The 19949-nt window shown below is 40.4% G+C and overlaps 1 protein-coding gene across 1 annotated transcript in view; it reads left to right on the forward strand.

The window, feature by feature from the left end:
- Positions 1 to 1200: 1200 nt before the first annotated feature.
- Positions 1201 to 19949, forward strand: part of DNAJC13 (DnaJ heat shock protein family (Hsp40) member C13) — a 57768-nt gene continuing 39019 nt past the window's right edge. The window contains exons 1-12 of the mRNA XM_058830575.1: positions 1201 to 1392; positions 9882 to 9962; positions 14255 to 14330; positions 14808 to 14957; positions 15301 to 15342; positions 16394 to 16594; positions 17665 to 17871; positions 17957 to 18052; positions 18193 to 18284; positions 19052 to 19218; positions 19318 to 19397; positions 19477 to 19646. Coding sequence (XP_058686558.1) covers positions 9895 to 9962; positions 14255 to 14330; positions 14808 to 14957; positions 15301 to 15342; positions 16394 to 16594; positions 17665 to 17871; positions 17957 to 18052; positions 18193 to 18284; positions 19052 to 19218; positions 19318 to 19397; positions 19477 to 19646 — 1349 coding nt within the window. The 5' untranslated portion in view covers positions 1201 to 1392; positions 9882 to 9894. The remainder of the gene's footprint in view (positions 1393 to 9881; positions 9963 to 14254; positions 14331 to 14807; positions 14958 to 15300; positions 15343 to 16393; positions 16595 to 17664; positions 17872 to 17956; positions 18053 to 18192; positions 18285 to 19051; positions 19219 to 19317; positions 19398 to 19476; positions 19647 to 19949) is intronic.

Here is a 19949-nt window from a genome sequence, read left to right on the forward strand (position 1 = left end):
TTTTTTTTCTCTCTTGAAGTTCTGTAACCAAAAGCAATTTATCAGCTTCCCCAAAGTAATGTTATTTTCCCATCAGCGCTATTTCATCACAGTGCCCCAGATTCAGAGGACTGGATTCATCAAAAGAATGACTGACTAGTACTTAAATATCTTAAGCAACATATAAGACAGATAGTTTGTCATAGAATCACAGAATATCCTGAGTTGGAAGGGAACCACAAGGATCATGGACTCTAACTCCCAGCCCTGCACAGGACACCCCAGGAATCACACCATGTTCCCCAGAGCATTGTCCAAAAGCTTCTTGAGCTCTTTCAGGTTTGGTGCTGTGACCACTTCCCTGCTGTTCCAGTGCCCGACCACACTCTCGGTGAAAATCTTTCTCCTGATATCCAACCTCCCCTGACTCACCTCCATGCTGTTTCTTAAGAGTCCATATAATGATGAAAAAGATATTTAAGGATATTTTAACAATTTAACACCTGAGATTTTGATCTTTTTTTTTTTTTTCTGCAAGATAATTCCACTTACTGTTTTTTCCTCATTTCTCTCTTCATCTGCAGACTTTAATGACAGTGTTTTGAGGGAAAGGCCATAGTATTCTAATGCAAGTCATTTAAAAATATTCGAAATATTTATGTCATTCAGTAGGCATTTTAAGGAGCTCGTGTTACAATGCTGTCGTAGTTCACAACATTTTTGGGAAACCTTACATCTGGTGCAGAATATAGGGAAGTTGACGGGGAGCTCAAGAGTCCAGTAACAAATCTGGAGTGCGGTTAGCCAACCACATAAATCAGTGATTCAGTCTCCGCAGCCTTAATGTGGCATTTTAACATCGCTTTTAAAGCCACGTAAGTAATGTGCATAATTAAACAGCGTACTCTGGCTTTTTAACTGTTCAACGCGCCTTTCACAGCCTGGAGACGCTCGGGCAGGACCTCACCGGTCACTGTCAGTCCTGAGGCGACGCGCAAGGCGGGCGCGGGACACGCTTTGCCCCCGGGCTGCGCGGCGCCTGCGCAGGGAGCCATGCCGGTTCCCGGCAGACTAAGGCAGGGCAGGGCAGGGGGCGAGGGTAGGAAGGAAGGAAGGAGGGCGGGCAGGCGGCGGGAAGGGGGAAGGCAGCGCGGAGCACATCAGGTGACCGCGTCCCGTGACGGCCCCGGGCCGCACGGCGGCTGCGCCGAGGGGGCGGTCTCGCTGCCCGAGCTAAGATGGCGGCCTCCAGAGCCAGTCTCTGAGGCAGTGGGAGCGGTGTAGCGGCTGCCGCCCGCCCGGCCGGCCGGAGGGTGAGGGGTGAGAGCTTCGCTCGGTGCCCCTTCGCCCTTATCGCCGGGGAAGCGCATTGCTGGTGGGGGTAGGTCCGGGCAGCGCGGGCTCCCCGGCCAGGTAAATGCCAGCGGCGGGGGAGGTGAGGGGGCGGTGGCAGCCCCCGCCTCCTTCCACGGTCCCGGGCGGTGCTCGGGGCCGGGTGGGTTGGGCGGGCGGGGGGCGCGCCTGACCCGCGGGGCTGTGCGGGGAGCGGGGTCGGGGCTGGGGCAGCGCTCGCTCTGCCGCCCGGGGGCTGATGCTGCCCGCTCCTGCCCCAGCCGTGAGGGGCCTGGAGCTGTGAGCGGGCGTCCCCAGTGTGGTACCTGTCAGCAGCCGCTTCGCTTCCTGTGTCCGAACAGAGGAGAGGGCTGGGGTTGTTCTCCAGCCTCAGCCTGCCTGGTGCTTCGCTCGGCATGCCCCGCACCTGATGCGGCTTCTGTAGCCTCCGGGCAGAATTTGTCCTCTTTATTAGAAGAGTGTTGATGTGTCAATTTAAGAAAAAGGAACGTTATTTTTCTCCTCTTGCCCTCAGATCAAAATACACCCGTCAGGAGATGCTTTGGGAAATAATTTATGAAGGGTGGGAGAGATGTGGTGGAGATACGCTTTCACAGAGATGAGATTTTGTTTCTTTTTTGAGTGCTAACAGTATGCCTCAAGAGCAGGAACAGATCTAAATGCATCTTTCAGAAAATCTACCCTTAATGCTCTTATTTTTCCAAGAGCTTTTGAATTTCTTCCATGCATGCTTTTAGCTTGCTCTTTGTTTTCTGAAAGTCAAAACAAGTAGTCATATTGGATGGTTTTCTGTCTGCGGTGAGCTGCCAGCAGTCTTTGGGATAGATTTTCCTGTCTTATGGTGTGAAGTTTGTGCCTTCATAGCTGTGCCTCTACTGGGGGCTGGGTTCTGGGCCATAAAAATGTTGTCTTAGCACTTCAGTTTGGGAGGGAGAGATCTTTTTTCTCTTTTTGGCTTGGTGCTCTCGAGCTGAGGAGGGAGTGTTTGAGCATTCTGCTTGGGGGGAAACATAGGCCTAGAAGTTTATTCAGAGACTTTCTGTGAATGCACTTAATCTCTGCTGTGTGGCTGCTTTTGAAGTTAATCTAATCTGAAATGTGTTTTCCCTTTTTCTCCTTTGCTCTTTCACGAATAAGATTTGTGATTGTTGGAATAAATGAAATTGAATAGACAAGTGCTTGTTTCATGTTACTTAGCACTGGTTAGATAATACTGCATTTCAGAAAATAGTCCTTGTTCAGAATTTAAGTTCTCTGAAGCTGAAGTCTTTTTTTGTTGTTGATTACTAGATTTGTCTGCATAGGCTACTTGCATGTAGTGAGATATGTTGGAAAGGAGGAGGCTATTGAAAGGACTACTAGTGACTTAAGTTTAATTTTAGGACTGACTTAGGAGGATACTCTACAGTCTGATGAATAAAATCAAAATAACAGGACCAGCATTACAGATGTGAAAATTATGCTTGGCTCTAGCCTGCTTCATTTCATGTATATGCAGCTTGGTCTAATTCCTGCCTACTATAGGCAGCCAAGTGCCAGAACACTTAGCTAGAAGTTACTGGCGCCTTTCTATTATTACTGAGAGTTTTTTCCACTTGGAGCAGATATCTGAGTGTTTGGAGACAGAGCTGCATTTCTATCCGTGTGGTATAGACTTTCCGGGAACTTTAACCTTGTATTTTAGCCTTGTTGGAACACATTTTTTAAAATATTTATTTCGTATGTATTGCTTGCTCCTGTGGGTGTCATGTGGCATTTTTCATAGTTTCCAAACACATATTTGTCCTGAGGGACTGAATCACTTTGTATTTCCAGAGTTTAACTGTTATGCTGAGGCTTGGTCTTTAAAGCAAAGATCTGTTTTTCATAGTGAGGAGGTGACTTTGCTTTTGACTTGTTTGAAGCTCAGTAAGTGAAACTTACTGACTTAATAATTCTTCTGCTGGCATTCAACCATATCTTGAAGTGTTAACCTTCAACTGCTTAGCTTCCTGATTTGCTTCCAAAAAACTATTCTCAGGTCAAAAAAATTAACAACTGCCTTGCTGCACTAGTGAAACAGAACATTATTCTGAAGAAATATGACAGGATTGCTAAACTATGACTTAAAGGAACACTGTTTTTTTTCTTCCTTCCCTTAGTGAGTGTATACACTTTTGTTTGGATACTCACCTGTCTAGCTGGTTAATCAGATTGGTTTCTTTTTAAATTTATATTAGCATTCTGCTTTACCAGTGAACCAGAGTCTTCCACACTTTTTCTTATCCATACTACTGGTCCTTAGTGAGGGAATGGGGCACCTGGAGGATGGACTCTAATGTCACTATCATTTATGTAGAGTAAGGCTGAGATTCTCAGCCTATTTCTGTCGTGGGCCGCTAAAGGTGGGATTGCTGCTATCACTGAGGCAGGTTGCATGTAGCTTCTTTTAAGGATCTGGTGGATCTTATCTCCTTTCCCTCTTACAGAAAGGACTGGGAGTTCCTACACTATAGATGAAATCTGTTTCTACAGCTTATTAGGCTGTAGTACTTTAGGAGAAGAGTGCTGTTCAAGGAAGAGGAAAAATTAATGCTTGTTAGAAAGAGTGTTTGGAGTCAAAACTCTGCCAGTTAGTGACCACAGCAATGAAAGGAGGCTGAAACATAGACAGCTAAAACATTTCAGTGCAGAGAAACTCACTTACTTAAATAATACATTTAAAGCTACAGAGGTGTAGATGACTGGAAATCAGGCTCCAGACCTTTAAGCTAGCAGTCAGGTATGTAGAACCACAGAGTAACAGAAACTTAGGGGGTTTTTTAGTGCTTTGCTCTCATTTCTTTTCTGTTGGTTCCTGTTTTTATGCTCACAAGTATGTCTTCTATTTCTCAGAAAAGTCACACTTGAGCTTGCTATGAGTATCTGTCCCTGTGTAGTAAAGACTTTCCAGGAACTCTAGCTTGTATTCAGCCATGCTGGAATATAAACCTTTAAAACAAAATCACAGTTTCTTATCAGCATTTCTTTTACTCCTCCTTGCAGTGGAAGAGAATAATAAGCCTGTGTGGGGCTCTGAATCCTACCTTGTTAAACTTTCATTTAAAAAAGATATTGAGGTTTTGTAATAATAGAGAGATAATGTAATCAGGAAAAAACTCAATCTGAATTCTGCACTAAACTTTGAACCCATGTCCAAACTTCTGACTGTTCAAACGTCAATTTATTCAATAAATTGAAGGAAATGTACATGTAATTACAGCTGTGCTTATTGCTTTGTTGTCTGCAAGGTCACAGTTTTTCTTCTGACTCCACAAGTGCTGGTTTGGGACTGACTTGTCTTGGGCTCCTAAAATAGATTGTTTTCCCAGATGGTACTTTTGTCTAAAGAATGTGAAATCCTGGAAAAGTGGAAAGTGCATGCAAGTTGAATATAGCTTGTGTAATATACCTACTTGTGTAAAAGGTCCTTTTCAACTCAAACTATTCTATGATGCTGTGTAGCTTAAACTCTGAGGCAGGGGGAGTCCTGGAAGCAGTTCAGGCCCTTTAGTTTAAGGGGTTGCTATTTCTGGTACATGAGGCACACAAAAATGTGGTTTCAGCTCTTCCCCTAAAGCCATTTCACTGCTATTTACAGTACTACAGGAACCAAATAGGAAAGTAGTGTTCAGCTTCAGTCCTGTGAAAAAGCTGATTAAAATAACGGGAGGCTATTTTGGAGAGTGCTTTAGTTGGGCTCCCAAAAGAAGTTGCAAGTTGTAGACCACACTTTGCCTGCAGAATTCTTGGATTAACTACAGTCTGCATTCAGCATGCCCACTCTCAACCAAGCAAGTCACATTTACAAACTGCTACTTTCAAAGTAGGTTTTGCCTCTGCTCCAGTGGAAATAGAACATCTGGGTGTTTATCTACTATCAAACCTTTGAAAACCATCAGTATAGGATATGCAATAGCTGTGCTGGAAAGTATTCAAAATAACCTTTGAAGTTGTGACTTCTCTACTCCTAGGTACCCCAGAACATTAAGATGATTGCTCTAGTTAGTGGTTTATTGTCCTGGATGCTCTTATGAGTGAGATAACAAATTTCACTCAATTTTTATGTTAAATCACTCAACTTTTTAAAGCTCTATTGAATGCAGGAAGAAGAGGTAAAGGTAACAAGAATGTTGTCATATTTTAGGAAATTAATATGTATCTGAGGAGGCCACTATAGCTTACACTGGCAATACTTGATTAATGGTAATGCCTGATATATTCTGCAAAGTCAATGGTTATACTGTCTTAGGTGCTAAAATTACAGTGTATTACACTGTAGATACTGTAGATAGTATGAGAGGGATGCCACACTGGTTCTGCTGGAATGTGTAAAGGAAGAGAACTCCTTGGTTTCTTCTGAAATATCTTTGCCTGTGGTATGAAGTATTTTTTTCATCTTCCTCTTACTGTGGAATCAAAGACAACTGGAAAGTAATTGCTGGGCTTTACCACAGCAGCTCAAAACACTAAGCTATTGTTTGCCTTTTTTCTCTGTTAAACTGCTGGAAAATGTGTACAAGAATTAATTGTTAGTAGACTTGGGCATATATTGCCCCTGTGGTAAGTCTCCTCAGTGGGAGGGATGGTTGCAATCACTGTCCAGAACCGTGAGTAAAGCATCAAAGCTAAATGATTTTTTTGGTTTTCATCTAAACAAAAAAGCAGTCTGGTGAATTCATCACTTGCATTTCAGGTACAATACTTCATGCATCAGTATCCTGATTCTAGTGAGATGCTAGTGTTAAAAATACTGGAACTGCTGGTAGCTCATAAATGAGTGTTTCTTACTTTTGTATTATTAGGAGTAGATATTTGCAACAGTGAAAACATCTTGCTTTAAATACTCTAGAGCAAGTGGTGTTTAGGTTTGGGAGACCTCCTGGTCAGAGGACTCTGGTATTGGTGAAAATGGAATTACAGATAAATAGATCTTTTAATCCTGTGCTTAGTGGAGCTAGTCTTGTTATAAGCATCTTACTTTATTTTTACTAATACTTTAGTCAATGTCAAGAAAATGGCTTTGAAAGAGAGGCATGAAGAGAGTTTGAAAAAAGAGAGGTTGCATATATGGCATGTTGCTTTGTAGGATAACTTTAAAACAAAACTACTAGATCTAAAGTGTGCTACTGTATAGTAAGATCGGTGTAGTTTGGATAGAGCATATTGTTTTGATTCTTATACATGGTAATAATAATAGTTCTTAAACCAAGCAGAATGGAGAACTTAAGGAGAAATCATAGAATGCTTTGGGTGGGAAAGGACCTTAAAGATCATCTAGTTCCAACCTTGCTGGCATGGGCAGAACACTTTTCACTTGACCAAATTGCTCAAGACCCATCCAACCTGGCCTTGAGCACTTCCAGGGCGGTGTAATGGGGTGTCCAGAACTTCTCTGGGCAACCCATTCCAGTGCCTCACCATCCTCACAATAAATAATTTAATCCTAACATCCAGCCTAACCCTCCCCTCTTTCAGTTTAAAGCTGTCACTGTGTCTTGTCACTATATGCACAAAGCCCTGCTGGCTTTCTTGTAGGTCCCATTAGGTACTGGAAGGCTGTTCTAAGTTCTCCCTGGAGCTGCATTTTCTCCAGGCTGCACAGCCCCAGGTCTCAGCCTTTCTCCATAGGAGTGGTCTTCCAGCTCCCTCCCTGGCCATCTTTGTGGCTCTCCTCTAGACTCACTCCAAAAGATGTGAGGTTCTCACTCCAAAAGGTCATTCTTATGTTGGGAGCCCCAGAGCTGGACACAGTACTGCAGGTGGGGTCTCACAAGAGCAGAGCAGAGTGGAAGAATCACCTCCCTTGGCCTGCTGGCCAGTTTTTGTTTGGTCCAACTTAGAATGTGGTTCTGGGCTGTGAGTGCACATTGCTGGGTTGTGCCAAATTTCTCATCAACCAGCACACCCAAATCCCCCTCAGGACTGCTTTCAAGCCATTCTCCACCAAGCTTGTATTTGTGCTTGGGGTGGCCCAGCCCACGTGCAGGGTCTTGCATATGGCCTTAATGAACTTTGTGAGGTTGGCACAGACCTACCTCTTGCACCTGTCAGAGTCCCTTTAGATGTCATCCCTTCCCTCCTGCCTGTCGATGGCACCACACTGCTTGGTGTCATCAACAAACTTGCAGAGAGTCCACTGTCTGTATCTCTGACAAAGATGTTTACACAGTGCCAGTCTCAATCTTGACCCCTGAGGAATGCCAGTTGTCACTATCTCCACATTAACGTTGAGCCATTGACTGCAACTCCTTGAGTGCAACCCTCCAGACAACTCCCTATCCACTGAGTGGTCTGTCTGTCAAATCTTTCTTACTTCAGTTTAGGGGCAGGATGTCAGGCTGGACAGTGTCAAATGCCCAGGTCCAGGTAGATGATGTCAGCAGTCAGTTGTAATAATTCTGTTGAATATCCTGCCCCTCATAAAACTTTGTTTCCAAAGACTGGCTTTAGAGAATTTAAGTTGCCACAAGTCATTGGCATATTAGCTTTGAAGATTTGACTCAAAGACTGAGTCATTGAAACACGTAAATACTGTTCTCTCTTCCCAGAGGCAGTACCTCAAATTTCCTTCAGTAGGTAGTGATGATTGTGCTGGTTCTTCACCTGAGGGATGGAATTCTAGAGTTCATTTGGAGCAGGTTATCCATTCTTCATGCTTATGACTCCATAACTGCTACAGCCTTTGTTCAGAAAGAAAATAACCTGAAGTTGTAGAGGGTAAAAATTAGCGATGAGCTAATGTTACAGGGCATCCATCTCAAAAGAAGAAATCTTCCTTTGCCAAGTCAAGTAGATGTAAAAAGATAATGGGTTGTTATCTAACTTTCAGTGGGGTACTGTCTTGGTTCTAGAAGACAGGTGTCTGCTAGGGAGAGCAGGAGCCTCCCTTGGGATGAAAGAATGTAGACCCCCTCCCTCCGAATTATTATAATTTTGAAATCAGGGGCTTTCAGGCAGAGATCTGGGGATAGGAATAACAGTTCTTTACTAGTATAACCAGATAAACAAACAAACAATAACTACAGCAATAACAAGAAAACAGAACCAGGGACCCCGGGACAGCTTTCTCGGCTGAGACGGGATGGAGGAGAGGCTTTGTTTTCACAAACCCCTCGGGCAGTCAGTCCCGGTGCTCCTGCAGGGCTCCGAGGAAACAGTCGGCTGAAACAGCAGGGACGAGCTGCGATCCTGGGCTGGTGGATGAGGTGTATCAGCAGCTCCACGGCGATGCCTGGCAGGACAGCGGGTGCGAGGCCACCAACCAAGAGGGGAGAAGGAGAAGAAGCAGCTCCGCGACCCAGCGCACGAACGTCCTTCTTCCCCGAAGCCGAGGAAAAAAAAGCCAGCCAAAAACTGTCCCCACCCTCCTTTTTCTGCCCCCTTCCCCGCCACCCTGGGCCCGGCTACTCTTTGTCCTTCGTGAGCACCCTTAAGTACCGGTAGTTAGGTTTCCCAGCACATAATGGGTAAAAATTCCCACCTAACCCTCAACAGGTACTGACTGGGATTGGGTTACTTGAGAGTTGCTTCAGGCAAGCTGTGTTCTTTCAGGCCAGAGTTAGTGTGTGATCTTTTGGGGATGCCACTGTGTTGCTGGTTCGAACCTGAGAGTAGTACCAGTCTTCAATCAGTAACAGGGAAACCTGATTTAACACATTTGAAAATGAAGCAAATGCTGTAGCAGTAAATGGAGAGTGACAACTTCACTCTTGTACTTAATCAGGGAATGTCTGCCTAAGTTCCTTGTATATGCAATGACAACATAGTGAAATAAAAGGGAAATGAATTTCCTGACTACTCAACATGCATTTGTTTCAGGCATTGAAAATAGAAGTATTTAGAAGCATTCCTTAGAACTTAGCAGCTTCTAAAGCAATGATCCATTTGAGCAGTTTTAGGCAAGTTTTACAAAATTCCTCCGTGTGTGTTTAGGGAATAGATATTCCTGTATGAAATAAGCATGTCAGGATGTTGGTGGTGAGATTGCTTAAATTTTTACAGCATATGAATGGTACTTAGTCAGCTCTTTAATGCTCTCACAATGCTTAGCTAGTAAGTAAGTTTCTCAACCTCAAATTCTGTTTCAGACTGGAAAACAAACTGTTCTATGTATCCAGGTATCTCCTTACTGTTTATTTCAGAATTGCAGTAGGACTTTGGTTTAGCTGGAGTTACAGGTAGAGAGGCTACTCAAATAATTTTATATCATACAATTTTCAGGAATAAAGTATTTTGGAGATGACATAAAATATACTTGAGTTTGAATGTGCAAAGGTGCAGTGAAAGTAGAGTGATTGTAATATGACAAATAGGGTATAACTTACTGGAACCTGGTACTGTTAAGGAGTAGCTAGTGTAAAAGATGCAGTGAAGAAACTAATGATTCTTGTGCAGCTTGGTCCATGTATTGTTTGGTAAAGATAAGTTTAAAAACAAAGTCTTTTTGTCTTGAAGCATATTGATGATTAGTGAACTTTGGTTTTAAATAAGAATCCTGAGTACTAACAGGATGTCTCCTTTGTTTTCAGGTGTTGGCACAGAATGAATATAATTAGAGAAAACAGAGATCTTGCTTGTTTCTACACAACAAAACATTCATGGAGGGGAAAGTAAGTAGTTTGTTAATTTTGGGTTTTTGTTTTTAAAGTTTTGTGTGACTTTTTTCCTCTTTTTTATTGGATTTAACTGCATAGTTTTAACTTCATCCAGCTGATGAATGAAAATTGAGCTAAAGGCTCCTGGTGCTCAGTGTCTGAATTAAATGTATCTTTACTGGAATCAGTTTGGATTTTAAACACTGTGGTTTAGCCTTCCTCTGCTTATGTTCCCACACTGTAGTGTAGCTCTGAAGTGGACCATCTGACCTTGTCACCTTCTGGGTCTCTTGAATTTAGTAATAGAACACTAATTTTAAAGTGGAAATATTTCTTCTCAGAACAGGTTTATGGAGGAGTAGTATTTTATGTACGTTAATAGATGAGTATCACATATACATACATACACCTAAGAAGTTGTGTAACAGATTATTTAAACAGTTAAACTACTAACTGAGATAATTTGAAAAATTCTGCTAATAGAAATAAATCTGATCCTAATGGGGGTTTTGTATCTAAAAATGAATTTTGGTTATGTTTCTGTCTACAAAAGCTTGGGAATGTCTAATAAAATTATCCACTGTTATCCTAACTGGTATCTGTTATGCTATGTCCGAAGTCAGCTGTTACAGAACTTTATTTGGTATGCTTACCCACTTTTCCTTTTCACATGCATAGTATCTCTGTAGAATGGGGCTTTTCCTTGCTGTCTAAACTTCAGCATAACAAAGAGGGTGATTTATCTGCACCTTGGGAACATGAGACCTGATTGGTTTCTAATGGTTTTATGAAGAGGTATTGTCCAAATCTGTTGGTTGACCAGTAAATTGAAATTGGTTGGTTTGTTGTTTTTTTTTTTCTTTTTGTCTGACACATTCATCCTATCAAAGACTGGGAATACTGAGAAGGAAAGGAGAATGGGTTTGCAAGGAGCGGCAGTCACGAATCTTTCACAGTTGTGCTTTGAAGAACCATGAGGTTGCTTCAATGTCTAGTCAAAGAGCTCCCTGCTTTTTTGTCAGCAAAAATTAAAACTCTGAGTAGTTCAGAGTCCAGACTAGACTGAGCAGCTCTCTGAGTGCAAAATCTTTCCTCTACCAAGTCAGAGTTTCGATTGACTTGAAAGAAATTGTTTAGTATTTAGTTTTATCTCAGTAGAATTGTATCCGGTACTTGTGTAAATGGAGTCTTACCTGAGTTATGATCCATGCATTTGGAATCATGTGGGCATGGGTGAATAAACTACTTCCCTTAGTAACAATAAGATACTATATTGCAGTAGAGTACTAGAACAGTTTGTCCCTCCTAATCTTTCTGTTCCCCAGCAGAAAATGTCTGGTCTCTTCCTTAGAATTTTCTGTGGCATATGTGCAAGTTTATTGTGCATGTGATTTGAGCCAGTTGGTGAAAATCAAATACATAAACCTCAGATTTCTTCTTATGCCAAACTTCTCTCATTTAAGAGCCTGAGGCAAGCTCTTGAAGTTATGGTCTTGAACCTTTATTGTAATGTTCTGGTACACTTAGAGAAGTCTTATAGAACTTTAGGCTAAGTCTAAATTCTAGAACAGATTTAGTTTACAAATTCAGTGACGTGTTAATTCTTTTATAGTGAGGGGCAAAGAAGTATTTAGTATGTAGTTGCCTCTTGTTTGTTGCAGCAGAAGCTTATTTGGTTTTCAGTAATTTTCTATTTGAGTTCTTTAGTCCACTCAGTTCATAGTTATACATTCTCAGTATAATCTATGTATAATGTTAAAAAACCCCAGTAACTTAATATGTGGTGCTAAATGAGCCTGAGTCATTTTGACTACTCATAGAATTTGTCACTTTGAATATGGGCTCTGTGTGTCCATAAAGTATTTTCCAGTAGTGCAAATGATGATGCTCCAGTGTTAATCTGTAGATCTGTAAAATTTATGAAAATTTTTTTTTTGTTGGGTGTGGTGGTATGAAATTTATCTGCCAGGTTCATTCTGATTTTAAAGGTCTCTCCGGTGCTTTGAAATAACCAGTGAACAGGCTTTTTTGTGGGGAAGAGGACATTTGTTTCAACTCTTCTCAAAACAGCTTGGTATTAAACAGTACTGCAGAGTAGTTTGAGGGATAATTAATAGTAAACTCTTGAAGTCCTGGAGATATGAATACCTTTTTTACATATTTATAGGTGAAATTCTGGACAAGAGTAGACCACATGTAAAAGCTGACTTCTGAATCTCCTCTGTTAATGGAACAAAACTTGGGTCTTCTGAATTTACCTAGGGAGAGGAAACAAGGCAAATGGCAACTCAGCAAAACTGCTGTTCTCTCTTGTGTTCCTTGTCCCATTACATATTAAAAACTCTGGATAATAAATGCTTCCTGAATCTTGAAATGTAGGCTTGAGCATAAGGGGAGAAAAGGAAGGGGCTATGATGTTTGGAAGCTGGTCTTCAGTTTCGTGTAATGGTTGCAAATCCTTATTCTGTGACAAAGCACTGTGCAGCTCATAGCAGGCTAAGTAAGTAAACAAAACCTTGAGCAAGTAATAAAGAGCTTTATTACTTGTGATATGCTGTTCTAAAGAACTTAAGCCTTATTTATAAGTTGTATAAAAGACAGAATACTTACCTACATTGCGCAACAAGAGAAGAAGTTGGTTTCTTCTTATAAATTAAGAACTTGAGCATTCTTTGACAGGCTGAATGTAGTGGAATTATTAGCAGCTAGAGTTGCGTCAAACATTTTGCTTCATTACTTCATGACTTCTTTAACCTGCATCTTAAATAAGGAAATTTCAACTATGTGGAAAAACAAATAGGTTTTGCAAATACGTTAAACATCATTATGGTGGCAGATCAGTTCAATGCAGATGTTCCTAAACTTTGAAGAAAATAAGCACTTGTTTTAGTTCCTAAGTTAACTCTGGGTCAGTAAAGGCTTCAGCCTGCACTGGTTTATTTGAATAATAATAGAAAATGGAAGGGTGTTAAGTTTGTGAGATTACCTGACTGTCAGATGGATGCTCCTGACCTTCCTGTTATAAGGGATATGTGGGAGCTCCTCTGAATATATTTGAAGCCTGTGCAAAGTTTGACTTTTTATAGAAATGATGGCTTGTGCTGCAGACCTGTCAAGTGAGAGAGGAGAAAGGACTGCAATGCAAGAATGCAGAGAAGGATGGAAGTGACCTGCTGGCTCTTGATTCAGTCTAATGTGGCACATATTCAGATTAATGAAGCATCTGGTTGATAATATCTTTTCCAAGCAAACCCACAGTTTACCCAGAATTGAGACTTAAAGTCCTACACTGAATCAGTTTTAATATTGACAACTAGCCAAATTATTTTTATTTGGTTCAAGTTTAAGAAGGGCATCCATGTTCAGATGCTGTTGCTTTAGTCAGAGCATACTTACTAGCACTGGCTCTGGTTAGGTTTGGCTTTAATTTTTGGGCTGGATAGCTTCCAGATGGAGCACCCTAGAACATGGTTTGTTCAAGTAATAAGGTATTATTAATAATCTACTGTTCCAAACTCTGCTTAGCTGTTTCAAAACTTCCAGATTTAGAAATACGTAAAGAGTCTGTTTTGTTCAGGTTGTATTTTGAAGATTATCTAGAAAAGGAAGCCACAGTAAGGCTTTGATTTTGCACTTGGTGCATCTAAATTCTGTAGCTTTTAGCTCACTGCTGCTTGTGTCTGATACATCTGAAACAGAGGCAACTACCTTACTATTCTTTAAGCCCTGTGACAGTTAACTTGTCTGTCATATCAATGTGCAATGACTGTAGCTTTGGTGATCTGAGTCTTTCTAGAGTTTGGTATCTTTGGTTTCCCTCAAGATAAAGAAAATCAGACTTGGCTATAGTAGTACTTTGACTTGGTACAGTATTGTGACAAATTGTGTTAATTGGATTTTGTGTTAAAACTGATGGCTGAAACAGCTTTAGACAGATACATCAGACTATTGCAGGAATGGCTGGGTTTTTTTTAACTCTACTTGTATAGCCTTCTTAGAGTTTATTCTGGTCTGGTAGTACCTTTCAGTGCAAGTTCCAAGAGTTTGATCCTGACTTAGCCACTAACTTAGGAAAATGTATGCATAAGTAAATCTATGTAATAGTATTTAACCTGTATGTCCCCTTTATGGATATATAGAACAGAAGAGCTTTACGTATTATAAGGGTAAACTGGAAGCTAACAAAAAAGAATTTCATATCCATTTCCTAACAAAAACCTGTATATATCTTCTTAACATCATTTTTGCAGTTCAGTATGGGTTTTCCTGTGACTTCTGGAGAAACTTAACACACTTTTGTATTCCAGATATAAGCGAGTCTTTTCAGTTGGAACCCATGCCATCACCACATACAACCCCAACACGCTGGAAGTTACAAATCAGGTAACTGTCCTTTTTGAAGCTGATTTTGACTTATGTTCATTATGCAGAGTGAATAGTGTCATTCAGGCTTAAAAAAACATCTAGTCTGACAAGATTTCAGAAAAGCCAGAAGGTGTGGCAGCTGTGTACAAAAGCACACATAACAGAAGGTCTGTCTTGCCTTTGTTTACTCTACAAATACCCAGTAGGGTTTTGTACTTTTAAGCAATTTCTTTTTATTGGCCAACAGGTAGTAGTTTGCCTTTGGCTGTACTGTTCTGAAGGAACTGGGATAAGTTTGATCACTGCTAAGCTATGTCTCTGAAGGGAGTTGGGACACTTAGTTACTTTGCACAGTATCAAATAGGAAGCTAAAGCTCATGCTGTAACATAGCATCCTTGCTGTCATCTTGTTACAGGGTTATTATAGGTTTTAAGGGCAGGAGATGTAGCTTTAAAATTACTAATGGTATAACCTAATTACTTTCAACTGTCTAGTGGCCTTATGGAGATATCTGTAGTATTTCTCCTGTTGGAAAAGGACAAGGAACAGAATTTAATCTCACTTTTCGCAAAGGGAGTGGAAAAAAATCCGAGACACTTAAATTTTCCACAGAGCACAGAACAGAACTCCTTACAGAGGCACTGGTAAGATTTTTATTTTCTTCAAGCAAGCAGTAAGTACTTGGTTACCATTTCCATTTGTGGTAGATTATTATGCTTTCTTTCCCTGCATAAAAAGTAGGAAAGCAAGTTTTTTGAGCTGTTACGTTAATGATCTTGATCTAGTGTCAGTTGGAGCAGGTACTGTATGATTTGTTAAGAGTGAGTAAAGCTACAAATATTGAATATATTAAACTGCAGTGGAATGATGAACCTTCTCAGGAGGCTTAAAATGAGTCCCATAAAACAAGTCAGCTTAATTGTAGACTTTCTGGATAGATAGGTTGTCATATTTGCATTCATTCACTGTTAACTTTTTTAAAAACAGAGATTCAGGACAGACTTCTCAGAAGGAAAAATCACAGGACGGGTGAGTGTCTGGCTTATCTGCATCATGTGTGGTTTAAGGAAATTATCTAAAGACTCAAACTTCTACTTTGTTCATGTATTTTATGCTTGTGCTATGTGCTACCTAAAATAGCTTTTGTATATTTGGATCCAAAGTCTTTGAGAAGACAAAATAGAGTTTTGTTCAAGAGCATTGGGAGCCTCTTCACCAGTAGAATATTTGAACTCTCTTTGATTGGCCTGAGCCTCATACTTGTACATGGAATGTTACTGTTGAAATACAGGGCTGTGCTATGTGGTGTTCTTATCTGGAGAGGATAAAAACATTGATTAATTAGTCAATGTTTGCTTTATTTTCTAATTAAATATTTTCTGCATAACATCCTGAACATTTGATGCTTCCTAGAAGGATTTCTATAAGTCAAGATGGGCATTTACTGAATTGTGGTAATACAGTAATAAGCAGTGCAGTCTACAGAGCTGGACTTTATATTTGTCTTTTAGTCATAGAAGATAGCACTTCAAGTGCTTAAAGTTACTTTACGTAATTTAAAGTACTGCATAGAATAAATCTTCAGTCATGAGCATAGTAACACTGCTGGAATATGGGGATCCTTTTTGTCTTATTGTAGTTTAGAACAGACCTCTAACTTTTGGTGGTTTAAGTAAGTTTTTATTTGTAATGGAATACGACTGCAGGAGATGAAAGATGTTCACTACAGTGACAAATTTAGCTTGATTTAATTAGCTGAATAACAGTATTTGATGTAAATGCTATTTCCTCATCTAACCACAGTGTTCAGAAGTCAGTGGGTAGACCACCTGCAACAAGAGAATTTACTTCCTTTGGGAGTGACTCTTCTGGGATTCTGTTCTTGCTTCAACATGCATTGTTTAAGCTGTGACCTCCTTGGCAATTGACATCTGCATCTACTTTCCTTCATAGTTTTCTTAATATAGATAAGAGCATTAAGGGAAATGATATAATTTTTTGAACTTACTAGCTAAGTAGAGAACTACTGCTGTGTAGTAATGGAACGTATGTAGATGTCTAAAAGTAGCTCTCTCTGCAGAGGTATAACTGCTATAAGCATCACTGGAGTGATACAAGGAAACCTGTGATTCTGGAAGTGACTCCTGGAGGTATTGACCAAATTGATCCTGCAACAAATAAGGTCCTGTGCTCCTATGACTACAGAAATATTGAAGGCTTTGTTGATATTACTGGCTATCAGGGAGGCTTCTGTATCCTCTATGGAGGATTTAGTAGATTGGTGAGTATTAAATCAAAATATCTTGGTATGGTTCTTAGGATGTTTATAGCTGCATATTTGATAATGAGACTTCAAAATAGTTGGAACATATAAGTATGTGCTTCTTTGGGACCCAGCTGTGGAGCCTCAAGGCTTATGGACAGATCCTAAAAGGAAAGGAAATTAGTTAAAACATTTGAGAATTATGTATGAGTTTGGTTATGGTTTTTGTTGTGAGGGATTTTTTTTGTGTTTTTTGCGTGTATATTACATGTTTAAGAACTAGAAAGGATGAAATATCTATTTTTTTCAGATAGTAAATATGTAAAATGTAATGTGGAATTTCCTGTCATTTCTCAAATGTACAGAAGTGACATGCAGTGTGTTACTAATCTACCTAACTGATGGAGGGATTCAATTCAGAAATAGATTGACCAGTGATGCCATTGCCTCTTTAGACCTGTGATCTGATTACTTGGCAGCTTTGCTTGGGAAATACTGCAGTATAATGTTGGTTCTAAAATGATGGCAGGGTTTCTGTGTACTGTACTTCAAGCAGCTGAAAAGGATCTTTACAGTATTAACCATAAATTAATTCTCGTATATAACTACCTCAGTCTCTACTAACAAAATAGGACTAGATGAGGGTTTCTATGTCTTTTGTTCTGCAGCATGCTTTTCTCTGGCATAAGACTAGCAATATGTAACGGATCCTCTAGAGCTGCCCTAACCTTGAAGATCACCCGTGATAGCCCAAATTGCTTTCTCAGGGTCCTCACTCCTGCCAGGCTGTCAGGGTCTGTTGCCAAGGGTGGACAGGCAAGTCATGCAGACCATAACTTTAATGGCACACTAATGTGTAGCAGGGTATCCTTTAGGAATAGCTGCTGTAGATTTTTTTTTTAAAGGTAAATATAAAGTTAATAGTGGATCTCTTGTGTAATAAATACCTGTCTATACCATGCACTTAGCAAAGGCCAGTCCAGCTACTGTGAACATTCCCTACTGTTAGGTATACAGAGGAGGATTGTTTATAGAACTGTGATTTTCTTCAGTTGTGACATATTTCTTTTTCTTTACAAAATTTGCAGCACCTGTTTGCCTCTGAGCAGAGGGAGGAAATTATCAAGAGTGCAATAGAGCATGCTGGCAACTTTATAGGCATCTCTCTGCGGATAAGGAAAGAATCCCTAGAATTCGAGCAGTACTTGAATCTTCGCTTTGGAAAGTACAGCAATGATGAATCTATAACATCTTTAGCAGAGTTTGTTGTTCAAAAAATAACACCTAGGCACTTGGTAAGGCTGTCAGACTGAACATACTTGGTTCCTACTAAGTACTAAGTGTTCTCTTTCCTAGCATGCCTCTCTCTTGTTTTACAAGGAGCCTGTGAAAAGAGTACTAGCTCTTACAGAAGCTTGCTTAGTTGAGAGGGATCCAGCTACCTACAACATTGCAACCTTGAAACCTTTAGGCGAGGTAAGGGGCATTCTTTCTCAGTACTACTTCTTCAAATAAAGGCTCTAAAAGGCAGGAATTGATAGTATATGTAAGCCTTAATTCGTAGAGTAGCTAAATAACACTGCTTCATGAATGTGATCCTTGTCCCTTATCTTTAGGTATTTGCAATAGTGTGTGACTGTGAAAACCCTCAGCTTTTCACCATTGAATTCATCAAAGGACAAATTCGGAAATACTCTTCAACAGAAAGGTAACTGGAGCTTCTGTGCATTATAGATTCAAATGGGAGTTGCTACTCTAGTGCTTATCTTTCCTCAGCTTCTATGAACTCTGACCCTTGCAGGGGTTAACTCAAAGCCTTGCTGTTCTAGCAGTTTGCCGCTTATAAATCAAGATTTGTTACAGAAGCTAAATCTCTCCCATTTACCTTCATCTTAACTTTGAGAAAATCTCTCCACAGGTGTTCTGGTGAACATAAAAGGGTGTTGGACTGTTAGATGTTTCTCCTAAGCAGTATAGTTCTGTGTATGCAGTACTTGGTTAAGTAGTATATCTGAAACAAGGGAAGAAAGCACAGTCTAGGTAGTATAGAATTGTGAAGGCTGTGAACCCTTTGAGCTCTTTGCTTGAAACAGTCTTAGTTGATTCTATTTAAAACAACCAGTAGAACAGTTCACTTGCAGTTGTAATACAGTCTAATCCTGCTAAGTGAGGTTTTGCAGAAAGCACAGGGATCAATTGGCTGACAATATGTGTCACTTATTAACAGGTAATCTAGAATTGATCCCATTAGTGAAAGGCTGCAGCTGGCTATACTGGGTGTAAGTCAGCTCTCTCCTTTCAGTGAGTAAAGGAACACTGAAAGTTAATGGTTTCTTCCAGAGGTGTAGCTGTTGGCAGTAGTGTTAGTAAGAGACTCCAAGTGTTGCTGCCTTTCATGATGTGATTTTTTTCCCCTTGGTTCTTTGGCACCACTTCTGATTTAAATTCTGTTTGTGTGTCATTGTCCCAACACAGAGATTCTCTCCTGGCTAGCTTGCTGGATGGAGTGAGAGCCTCTGGTAATAGAGATGTCTGTGTGAAAATGACCTCCACACACAAAGGCCAGCGTTGGGGATTACTCAGTATGCCTGTAGATGAAGAAGTAGAGAGCCTTCATCTGAAGTTTTTGGCTGCTCCTCCAAGTAAGCTAATGCTTCTTAGCTGGGTTTATAGTGCTCTTTAAGGCATCCAGATATTGAGTCAGGTACTGTACACTTAACTTTTGGTATGTCTTTTTTCAGATGGTAACTTTGCAGATGCTGTGTTCAGGTTCAATGCTAACATTTCCTACAGTGGAGTCCTACATGCAGTCACACAAGATGTAAGAATAGAGCCTTTACCCATCCTTTTAAGATGCTGCTAATGCATAAAGGAATTAATGCTTGTTATTTTTTAACCAGGGTCTGTTCTCAGAAAACAAGGAGAAGCTCATTAATAATGCCATAACAGCATTGCTCTCCCAGGAGGGAGATATTGCAGCATCTAATGCAGAGCTTGAAAGCCAATTCCAAGCAGTAAGACGACTAGTGGCTTCAAAAGCAGGCTTCCTTGCCTTTACTCAGCTTCCAAAGTAAGTGCAAAGTCTCTTCAAGCTTGGAGGTAGTAGATGAAAATAGGTGTTGAGCTTTTGTTAGTAACTTATGTCTAAAAGTAAGAAATGGAATTAGGACTCCCTTCTGAAAAGGACTGTAACACTGTACAAGACTGTTTTCAGTAGTATGAGGCTGTCACCAGGCTTTTGTGCAAATTGACAATCCCAGGTAATAATTTGCAAGTAAAGCTAATTCTTCCTGTGCTAAACACTCTGTCTTGAGGCAACTACAGTTTAATGATTTTCCTAGTGGAAAAATTTTTAACATGTTACCTTCATCTG

This window comes from Poecile atricapillus, chromosome 2 (genome assembly GCF_030490865.1).
Source record: "Poecile atricapillus isolate bPoeAtr1 chromosome 2, bPoeAtr1.hap1, whole genome shotgun sequence".
Classification (NCBI taxonomy): domain Eukaryota; kingdom Metazoa; phylum Chordata; class Aves; order Passeriformes; family Paridae; genus Poecile; species Poecile atricapillus.